General features: G+C 36.7%; 1 protein-coding gene across 1 annotated transcript in view; it reads right to left on the bottom strand.

Moving 5' to 3' along the window:
* The window catches only part of LOC128024990 (protocadherin-15-like), a 194,818-nt gene that overhangs the window by 170,107 nt on the left and 12,695 nt on the right, over nucleotides 1–12,016 (bottom strand). Inside the window, exon 2 of the mRNA XM_052610923.1 lies at nucleotides 9,133–9,247. Coding sequence (XP_052466883.1) covers nucleotides 9,133–9,229 — 97 coding nt within the window. The 5' untranslated portion in view covers nucleotides 9,230–9,247. The remainder of the gene's footprint in view (nucleotides 1–9,132; nucleotides 9,248–12,016) is intronic.

Genomic DNA, 12,016 nt, shown 5'->3' with positions numbered 1-12,016 from the left:
GCTGCTTGTCAGGTGGCAGACATCCATCACAGCTGAGGTCAAAGTTCACAACTTCTACCTTCTGAGTGGGATTGATGTCTCCACAGGGAGCCATTCACTACTGTCTGCTGATCGTCCCTTTTCATGTCTCCTATACATCAATCTGCCCTTTCGCTTAAGTCACAGCTCTCGGCAGAAAGAAAGTGTGAAGATAACCACGCTCAGCAAAAACTCCAAATCAATTGAATTTGTTTTGAATGAGAAAGTACCAAAGTTTGTATAAGTATTTTCTAATTTTAATTACAACCATTCTGGGTTTTACTGCATGCCAAGACGCAGTGATTGGAAGGACAATATGAAGGGAATGCACACGTACAATAATGGACTGGTTTTTGCTCATTACATATCCCATAACTTTAAACCACAAGCCAAATTTACTTTAAATTACTTTTAAGTCACTATATAAATACTGACCTCTTTTGAATCGGAAAATCTCTCATCATCAACTCCAATGGGTCTGCAGCATGTTATGCATTATGAACAGCTCTGACCTGATACAATATAAGCATGTTGACTCACACCGTGTGGCGTCCCCAAAGGGAAACATTATTGCAATTCTAATGACCACTGAAATGTTTAGCAATGAAGCATGTCTGAGCTGTGAATTTGTATAGCCTGATGAAAAATGGATGAGATTATATTCCTTGGAATAAATCTCGGACTTGTCCTTAGTTAGCATTCAGTGGATGCCATGCCTAGCTGAACTACTCTGAACAGAGTGGGCACATCTGAATCTTAGGGGGCGTGAGAGAGCAAGTGCTTGGGAAGCTGGACTGACGAACTTTAGTGGTCATGGTTCAAGTGAGAATAGAGTGCATGAGGCCAACTCCACTATAAACTTTAGCCTGTTAATCTAATGGTATTCTTGCACACTGCAAAAGGTGCGGTGTCAGCTTTTCAGTTCAAGTCCACAAGGATAAGTATCCAACAGAGAACATGCAAAATCTAACAGAATCAAAACATAGTGGACCAAAATATGAATATTGAGCTACTTAGCATGGTCCTGTTAGCACCTGCAACCAACCTGCTCTAAAAAGCATTTTTCTCAATGTAAATTTAGGCATATATTTTAAATAATATACCAGCTGAGCAACTGGCAGCAAGATGAATGGGAATGCTTAGAAACAGCTCTCTCTAGACCTTCTTCTAATTTACAAGGAACCTCAGGAGAGTGATAGATCCTTTGAGAGATAAAGTCAGGAAAAAGTAGAGTCTGCTGTTAAAACCACAGGATCCTCACTGTTGGTTTTGCCTGATTCTAAAGCTGCCATCAAGCTAAATGAGTTTTCTTGTCTATTGGAATGCAGCTCTATTTAATTTCAGCTACGCAAAGGAGCAAAAGCTTTGAGGTCTATCGTATTTTTCATAATGTAAGTCACCTTTTTATCATCTGAAACACAGTGTTAATTTCGTTGACTAAATATTTTCGTCATTATTTTCGTCACGAATATATTTTTGCCGACGAAAACGAAACGAAAACTAAAATAGAAGGCACTGATGGAGACTAAAACTATGACTAAATTGATTGACATTATCGTCAACGAATAAAGGACGAGACGAAAATAGACTGTGACGAAAATCAAATCAGCAGACGGGAGAGATGCGAGGAATGAGCAAAAGAACCGGCAAAACAGAACAGACTGCATGAGAGAAGAGAACCAATCAGAGCCTGACTTATTGAGACGTGAAGCGAAGGTTTTCAGTTTTTATGAGCTCCGGGAAGTCGGCATTCGAAGAGGTGATAGGGACTTTAAGCAACAGCCTCTGGTGGAACGGCAACGCCATTCTGGCGTTGTATTGCGCCTGCGCGAATTTAACTGCTACTTTGTGACGTTCTAATTTAACGGTCTACTACGGGAGAACAGCTGATTTGCCGGAGTCGCTACAACGTGAGAGGTTAGGTAAATAAATGTTATGTTTTTAGACTTATTTACATCATACAATATTAAAAACTCCTCTTCTGACAAAAGATTGTCATTTAACGCCAAAAGCAATCCTTCTCTTGCTTTTTTAAATTATATATTTTTTTGGATCTCAATAAATGAATTAATGCTGCGTTGCGCTGTTCTGTTTTACCGTTGCTTAGTGACTTTTACGTTCTTGGCTACAGCGGTGTGACGGCAAACTTCCGGTCGCTGTAGCCGTTCCATTCGCAGCTGTTGCTTAAAGTCCCTACTGTCTAAAAGAGCGACAAAATGTCCACAGCTCACTTCACGTTTGACGACGAACAAGACAAAACAAAGTGTAAAGCACGCAGAGCGCTCATTCGTGGCAAGAACACAACCAATTTGAAAAGACATTTACAGACGAGCCACCCGGACATTTTCTCAAATGTAATTTCACAACGATGTTCTTTTGTTTATTGAGCTAAGCAAAATTGGAATAGTGCAGTGCGTAGATGTTGTAGCATTAAATATTACGAACTGAAAAGTACTGTAAAATAGCCCCTTCTTCAAATTAGATGCGAGCACAATACTAATACGTAATATCATGATAAATACATTTGATTAATACTAATGTTTAGTATATTTTATAATGTTCTACTTGTTGACAATATCACAAATATTTCTATATTAGTCATGTGAAACATGAATGTTCACATCCTATCATTATACATACAAATCTAGCAATATTGTAGTATTTAAAACATACAATATTGCTAGACAAATTAATACCTTATAAAATCTTGTTACTTTTTTTTATCCACCCAACTTATTAAATATTTACTTTAAATGTATGCACTTATTGTTCAGCTCAGCTGTAAGCTTTAAGGTCCTGGACCTAACGTTATTTTTCTTTTATTGATGGTCAATTGGCAGCTAGTTATTGTTTACATTATCATGACAGTGTTTGTTGCTGCATAAAAGCTTTTGAATCGAAATAAAGACACAGTTGTGTTGAAATAAAGTTGAATTTGTGTTTTATATATTTTGTTTAATTTGTTTCCTATACCAGCTGTAAAAAATTGTCTAGTAAATCTGTTATTGATTTTAGTCTTATTTTAGTCGACTAAAATACCAAGCAATTTTAGTCGACTAAAATACCAAGCAATTTTAGTCGACTAAAATACCAAGCAATTTTAGTCGACTAAAATAAGACTAAAATTAAAACAAATCAGATGACTAAAACTTGACTAAAACTAAAAAGAATTATAGTCAAAAGACTAAGACTAAAACTAAATTAAAATTTCGTGTCAAAATTAACACTGCTGAAACAATAAAAAAACAAATTAGATTTGAGGAAAAATGCTTTCTCATACTCTCATAAAAGTCTTCCAAGAAACATTTGCATTCTCTCACAGAATATAAGCATTCTCTCACAAAATATTTTGGTTCTCTCGCTAAAGTATAAAGTAAAGTACATTCTCTCAAAACATTTGCATTGTCCCTCAAACAAATTGCATTCCCACAAGAAACATTTGTGTTATCTCGCAAACATATTTCTTTCCCCCAAGTAACATTTCTCTCACAAAACATATTCGTTCTCTCACAAATGTTTGGCATTCCCCTGAAAAATTCTGCATTGTCTCACTGATTATCCATTAAATTTTGCACTCTCTCACTATTTTTTTTTTTTTAATTCTTGCCAACAATTTGCGTTCCACAAAGAAAATTTGAATTCTCTTACAAAACATTTACAAGCTCTTTGAAAAGTACTGCATTCCCCGGTGAAACTTTGCATTTGCTAGCAAAAGCACTGAAATCAATGTTTTTCCTACCACATATTAATTCCCTCACAAAATAGGCCTGGGCAAAAAATCGATTGAATGAATTAATTCAAATTTTTTGTTACAGGCGATTTAAAAAATCATCTGTTGTTTGGAACTGGGTCTGGAAATCATCTGGGTTTGCTGCGACAGACGTGGAGCAAGAGACCCCATGCTGCCTAAAGCCCATCGCAGTCAAAAGCAGCAGGCACCAGCCGAATATGAAAATGGGGGTTACATTTGTCTTGCTTTTGATTAGGGCTGCTCCGATCACGATCGGCCGATCGTTAATGTGCATCTCATCAGTAAAGCCGGTTTTCTAATCACGCTGCCTTCACACTGGCAGTTGAAATCAGCTCCGATACGGCTACGAAACAACCAGAAGTCATTCATTTCCAATGGAGATTCGCAGACCGCATGCGGATGGCTACGAACCGGGTCCGTACGAGTGCGGTGCGAAAAAAATAGTGTCCGTTGGTCATCCGTATGCGTACAAAAAATTTAACTCTTGCGAAAGGCTACGGACGGTTCCTATCTGACAATTCCAGCGAAAGTTGGCGTTGCTATGGTACTGATAAACAAACCTGAATTCATAGCTTTTAATAAAATAAATAATGATTTTATAACGATAAGTTGTCATGTCATTTTTTTTCATGATTTTCTAACATTATAAGGGCAGTTAATACAATTAAAATGAATAATTAAATATCGTGCCCCCCGCTCTCGGACACACTTGTCTCTCTTGCTCGAGTGCAGGGTTGTTGCAGTCCTATATACAACTATATCACATTTAGCTGACCTGACATGCACATTCAGATACAGACAATATCAATCGTTCTAATCTCTGCCATTTTTGTTCTACTCGATTCCGAAGCTTTTCAGCGGTGTAGTACAACGTCCACTGGGGGAGTATTGCGTATTACGGAGCGGATTTCAACTGCCAGTGTTAAGGCGGCGGTAAATTCCCTCAGGTGCGTGATTTCACATCGAGCAGCTGTTACTACAAGGAGCCATAACTGAGAAGATGTGCAAATCCACTTCATTTTCAGCGTTTATTTGCGCATCTTCTCAGTTAACAAACGGCTATGTGTAGTAACAGCTGCTCTATGTGAAATCACGCACCTGATGGAATTTACCGCTGATTAGAGAACCGGCTTTACTGACGAGACGCGCATTATTAACAACCGCCCGATCATGATTAACATGATTGACTTTTGATTAAATAAAAGCTTTTTTTTTTCTTTTGCTTTAAGTTGTCTGCTGTTTGTACTTATTGCTTTCCCTAATTAGGGGGGAAAATCAGAAAAAAAATCGGAAATTGAATTTAAAAAAATTAAATCGGAGATTTTATTTTTAGGCCGTATCGCCCAGACCTATCACAAAAGTGTCACAAGTTAATGCAAAGTTTGCTTGGGGAAGGCAAAAGTTTGTGAGTCAATACAAAGTTTCTCTGGGAAATGCAAAAGTTTCACAAGAGATTGCAAAAGCACTGAAATAAAGTTCCCTTGGGGGCACTGTATATTGCAAAGCAACTTATACAATGCAATTAACTTGAAGAATAAAAAAACAAGCACACATTTAGACTGGCGAGCCCAAATTTATTTGTATAGTACGTTTCCCACACACTGGTGGTTTAAGTTTAGCTTTGAATATGTTTAAGCTTGGCATTTACAATGAATGTTGTTTATAATTAATGCCACTACAATTTACATTTGTTTTATACTGGTATTTTTCATTTTAAATACCAAGCAACTTATTATTTTTGTTTTTGGAAAAAATTCAATTTATTGATTGTGGTGTATTTTGCCGGTTCTCCAAAGAATCGAACTCAGTCAGGGATTTTTCTCTCAGAAGAAAAGACTTTATTTTAAGCAAAACAAAGCCGAGAGGTCCTTGCAAGGAGATCTCCCGAAAAGCTAGGTTGCATCTCATTATATACCCTATACAGGGCGTTTACAAATAGTCAAACTTTTCCTTATGCTTGCAATTTTGATCCCTCCCTAGGGAGGAGAGGCCCCTACTTGTTTTGGTATAATGAAAGACCCCCCTTTCTGTATGTCTGGCCATATGTTTCTCTCAGTTCTGAACATTCCTGCACGTAAGCATATTCCTTTCTATCCATTACCTATAGGATTATAATGGAAAACAACTAGCAACAAAAATGGCTAGATTCACATTGATTATTCTTGATTGATTAAAATCTTACTAATAAAAATCTTCCACATGATCTAGGGAGACTTCTTTTCCAGAATATCCAGTACTGTATACCTACTCCATATCTCAGCATGAATGGTTGCCATATTTGGCAATAATGCATGTAAGTAAGAATGTAATGTAAGAATACCAAAACAAAGTTTGAGGTAGGTATTTTTTGCAAAGTGAACAAAAAGTTACAATTTTCTCAAAATAACACTGCAGAGGGGAGAGCAACCCATGAACATTAAGGTTGAACCCCCCCATAAATAATGCTAACATGTACATATCTGTAAAATTTTCATTGAAAGAATGATTTACAAATGTTTCCACACTGGAAAAAAAGGTGTAACCAAATAAATCAATGTTCAGTCTGGAATATTCTTTCTTCATCAAACCTAGAGGTCAAATGCAAATTAAGCCTTCAACCCAGACAGACTTACTGTAGGGTAAATGTATAGCTTAGTGATGTTGAAATAATACACTGTACGGCTAATTCCTGTTATAGTCTAGCTTCTCCAGTCATTTCAGTGAGGACAAAGAGTAAATCATTTCTATATCGACTTTACTTTGTGCACAGGAGAAAATGTCATGCTGGAACAAAAAGTCCCTTCCTAAACTGTTGCCACAAAGTTAGCAGCCCATAATTCTCCAGAATGTCACTGCTTGGTGCAGCATTAAGATATAAAACATTGCACAGCTTTCAAAACCATTAAGGCAGGAGTCCATCTACTTTTGGTAACATATTTTAGTTTGGTAATTTATTTTAGTTTCACACAATACATTTTGTCTTTAAAGGGGGGGGTGAAATGCTCGTTTTCACTCAATATCTTGTTAATCTTGAGTACCTATAGAGTAGTACTGCATCCTTCATAACTCCAAAAAGTCTTTAGTTTTATTATATTCATAAGAGAAAGATAGTCTGTACCGATTTTTCCCGGAAAAACACGAGTGGCTGGAGGCGTGACGTGTGGGCGGAGCTAAAGAATCACGAGCGCCAGTAGGCTTTTGGGTTGAGCGCTTCTGGAAGCTGTGACACCGTGAGGACAAAACCAACCAAAACAAACCATGGCTAACAGTCAGATTCAGCGTATATTTATGATCTAGAATCAGTTCCAGAGATCCAACACACGATCGTGATCCTTTTTCGTTGGGACTGCATTATCCTTAAGAAATAAACGATACGCAAACCCGGCGTCAAACTGGACCTTGTTTGTAAAACAAGCAACTTCAAAATGCAGGGAACAAACACTTGCACAACTCCGTTGATGCTCTGTAAAAATAAACTCCATCCACTGGTCCCTTAATGCTGTTTTTTCTTTGGTAATCTGTGCAGGGTTGTCTTGCCCTGGCAACCAAAAACACACTCCTTTTGTGACATTTCGCGACGCTCTCGCTCTGATCAGTGAATGTCTGTTGTGCTCTCAGTGCTCTGCTATACGGGAGCGTGCGCTCTTCCGGCAGAAGTGCCTCAGGACCCATATAAGGAAATTCCGCTCCATCTAACGTCACACAGAGCCATACTCGAAAAAAACTTTCCGAAACTTGTGACAAACTGGAAGTAGTATTTTTGGAACAAAAATACTCCTTCAAACGTACAACTTAATTTTTGAAACTTTGTCCATGTTTAGCATGGGAATCCAACTCTTTAACAGTGTAAAAAACTCAGTATGCATGAAATAGCATTTCACCCCCCTTTTAACACTTGAGGGTTTCATAAGTCAGAATTCACTGACAATCTTCCCTACAGTAAGATCTTAGCTTGAGAACCACAAAGACTGTATAGTTGAGTCAGAATCATAAACAAATCAGTTTGATAGGAAAATGAATCATTAAGTCTGATTTGCTAACTGGATCAAACAATTGATTGACAACCAGCTCAAAAGAATCATTCTGGAGGTTACAGCTCACGGGAAGGGGAGATTGGTTGGACTATTTTCCATACAAGGCAGTTTGATTACTTAAATATAATTCACACATATGCTATTTTTAGGTTACCTTATGGTGTCCATCTGTTTTGGGGCTTGATGGCGGTGATATTTATATACTACTGTTGTAAGAAAAAATTGTTCTTCCATAAAAATTTGTATTTCGTGTTCTATATAGCAAATGATAATAAAAATAATAATAATAATAATGCTTATAGGTAAAAAACCCCGCACATGGCATGCAGGGGAAAATAGTAGGCTAAATCATGTGCACGATTTACTAATTAATTCCCTAAATGTACTAAAACGTGCACACGTTTTGCAAATCGAGGGAATGCAATAGTAAATCGAGGGAATGAAATAGTAATCGTTTGCACATTTTAGTACATTGAGGGAATGAATTAGTAAATCGTGCACACAATTTATTTTTTATTTTTTGCATGTCATGTGCGGGGCTCCGTATATAGGTTCTAAATGTTATGAAGGTCAGTAAATAAAAAATAAAAATAAAAAAAACGACTTCTTTTGCAATGAACTATTTATTTAACAGTAAGACAAAAATATTTTTGTATCCAGAAAATGAGTGTGTTCAAGTGAAATAAAAGAAATATTACTGAACTGAAGCCTGAATGGATAAGCTGTTTCCAACTCTTTGCAGGGGGAGGATCAATATATAGAGTTTCTCTACTTTCATATCAGTGTGCTAAATCGATAAAACACTAGAAAGGGGAAACATCTACGCAACAAAAAGGTTATTCAGTAAACTCCAGTTGTGTAAAGTGTGAAAGGATATTCACACATATCCACAAATATCCCATATCGAGTGAGAACAGAGTCCAGCTGTGTTTAGACAAGCTGGAGAGGCAGATTTCATACATCACAATCTGCAAGAAATTTGAATATATCATCCTGTCATACCGAGTCATTATGGTTTCTGCAGAGGCAAACATATCCTACTAGTAGTGCATATTATACAGTGACTATGCAAAAAATAAAAAGTGTGTAACAATGTAACAGTTAATGCATGTGTTACATTCACATACATTGACGGTTACAATGTTACACACAGTATGATTTTTCTATTTATTTGCAGTGCATTCTGGGATTTTTCATTTTCACGCTGCCTAACTTTTGGAACATCAGGAGTGTGCCTACATAGGCAGGACACCAGCTTATGAAACAAAGTTTATGAGTTTTGGAAAGCACAGATATCATCATCTAAGTTTGATGCCAGACAGTCATGAAAATTCATGAGGGAGAACTTACCTTCTGAATCTTGAGAATAGCTTGCAGCTGTGAGCAGAAGAACGCCAATGCCTATTCCCAACCATTTAAAGAGCCATGACCTCTGTCGCATCTTCATGTATTACAGCATGCTCACCTGTGAACATAAAAGAGACCGATTACGGATGAAGTGCTTCTCTCGCATATATGAGCCTCATAATGGTGCCTGCACCATTTAAGATGCACAAGTCATAAGCCGTATAATTGGTAGCCTTTAAATATAGTGCACTTCTAGACAGACTCTAGGGGGATTCAGATGCCAAGTGACCATTTGATTTTCATCTCTTTGAGCAAAATTATTTACCGTTTGTCATTAAAAGCAATCCCAAGGACTTTGAAGTTTACTCACTGAACATTCTAATTAATTCCGGTATCAAAACAGACAATGATACCAGCTGAGTCAATTTCCCAGCCATAATTACTCGAGTCATTTTATGTCATAAAAATAATAGAGTTTGGCTTTGGGGATGTTGCATCAAACTGAAATCCTCGGTAATAACAGTGGGCAGGAAGCATTTGCTGCATGCACATATAACCTTTCCCTTTGAAGTTAGCAGAGAGATAGATAGCGTTCTTCGTGTGAGAGATATAACAACCTACAGCAAAGTGCAGCTTTGAAGTTTGCAACATGTCTGAGGGGTCAACGAACTTCTTCCTGGAAAAGACTCAAAGACCAACATGCTTTGACAGGTTTGGATGGAAGGAAGAGATAAGCTTTGCTCCTAGAGGAATAACATCAATTCATTTATATTATGACTAATCAGAGGTGACCGAGTCAGAAGTGAATCTTACAATGATAAGAGTCTACATCATATGAAAGAAAATAGTTAACACAATCAAATCAATAGCAATTCTTTAAAGCTGCAGTAGGTAACTTTTGTAAAAATATATCTGTTAAACCTTTCATTATGCCCTGACAGTAGAATATGGGACAGATAATCTGTGAAAAAATCAAGCTCCTCTGGCTCCTCCCAGTGGTCCTATTGCCATTTGCAGAAAATACATCGTTCCCTGTAAGAAACAACCAATCAGAGCTGCGGTCCGTAACTTTGTTTGTGTTCAAAATGTAGAAAAATGTATATAATAAGCGAGTACACCATGAATCCATTTTCCAAACCGTGTTTTTAGCTTGTCCTGAATCACTAGGGTGCACCTATAATAAGTGTTTATATTCTAACTATTTTAGATCGCTTCGGGAGTACCGCGGCGGAGTAACCCAGTACCTTTGTGATTCTTCATAGACATAAACAGAGAGAAGTAGTTCCAGCTATGATGTTCTTCTGCAAGACGCAAGCAGTTCTGTTTATTAACCGCTAGAGCGTCAAAAGTTACCGACTGCAGCTTTAAATAAGGTCAATTTTAGTGAAGGATAGAGACAATAGTGCTCGAAAACACTGATTACTGAAATAACATGGTACCCAATTTTACTTGATTTTGACAACAGCGTTTCCATTTCATCAGAAAAAAAGTTCTAAACAAGTTTACCGTTTCATTTTTACGAACTCTTAATTTTATTTCATCACCCATTTTACAAGGTTTGTTGGTTAAAACCATAAACAAGTTAGCATTCTGTCACTTCCGGTTCCATCATTCTGAAGTCTAAAGTGAATGGGTTTTTGGTTAAATGCCTGCAAGGATATTTTCACGTTTTGTTCATCAGCTAAAAATACACCAGTAAAACCAGAAATGTGATTTTTTTTCAGCCCCATTTTTTTTAAAGCTTTTATTTGTCTTAAAAAATGCAGCTGCTAACAAGTGGCTAAATGGAACTACAGTGATTTTGGAGACCTTAAATGTCATCATGCCAAATGGGTGAACTCATCTTATCATAAATCAGCTTTTTCATCCTCATTATGATTCTTGCCAACTATGCTGACTCAAATTTAAAAATAAAGAGTAAAAGAGTTGTTGGAAGCTTAATGGTGGTGACACTGGAGTCTCACAACTGAGGTGTTGCTTTATAGCCCACAATTAGCTTTTTAGTATGAGACATTGTATATTGGCTTTGAAACTCATAAATGTTGTGTTCATTGGTGAACAAAATGTGCACAACAAACAATATAAAGTATTGTCTTTTGTTGGCCACAGACCTTGTTTTCTGCAATAATCCAAAAGCCTATTGGTTTTTTATCGAGGAGAGCCAGGGTCATGCTAACTTTCAGGTTGATAAATAAAAAATATATATCACGATAATATTTTTGGTGCATATCTTTCAGTCCTTGTGTGATATGCAAAATATTATTTTGTCAGACTCAACCCTGTTCAATAGATGGAGCTGATATCAGATGCTGTGTTTAATGAAAACAGGATTCATGTTTCAAATCTGTTTTATGTTAATTTTGTCAATACTGATTATAAATATATTATATGACAGTGTTTTTTTTTTTCTATCCGGCTATGTTGGCCCATATTAAGTAACAGGCAGGCACAAGCAGAGTATTCTATACCTGTTTCTGACACTATCAAACTCTGCTGAACTGATTTAAACCTAATAAAATGTGTTAACAGTAACTAAGGTGACAACAGCCTTTTTGGTAGCTAAAAGAATAATCAATAAGTTAGCCTAAATATTTAATAAATAATAATGAATCTAAAAAAAAAAGAATATTAAAAATTAACTTAAAAATGAATAGCTATTTAATATTTAATGAAAAATATTAGACACAAACAGATTTTTTGATTCTGTGGAAATCTATGAGTTCTGGAGGTACAGATGCATATGGGTTTACTAATACACTGTAGCAGAAATGAGTCGAACCAGACAAATTAAAGAGTCTATCAGAGCTGTGTGCATTGAAACGAGAGCCGAACTCCTCAGGAAGTCATAAATCAGTTCTAGTGCCACAAGAACCAAGCAAGATAACCA

Source organism: Carassius gibelio, chromosome A12, assembly GCF_023724105.1.
Source record: "Carassius gibelio isolate Cgi1373 ecotype wild population from Czech Republic chromosome A12, carGib1.2-hapl.c, whole genome shotgun sequence".
Lineage (NCBI taxonomy): Eukaryota > Metazoa > Chordata > Actinopteri > Cypriniformes > Cyprinidae > Carassius > Carassius gibelio.
This window is presented reverse-complemented; position numbering and strand designations above follow the sequence as displayed.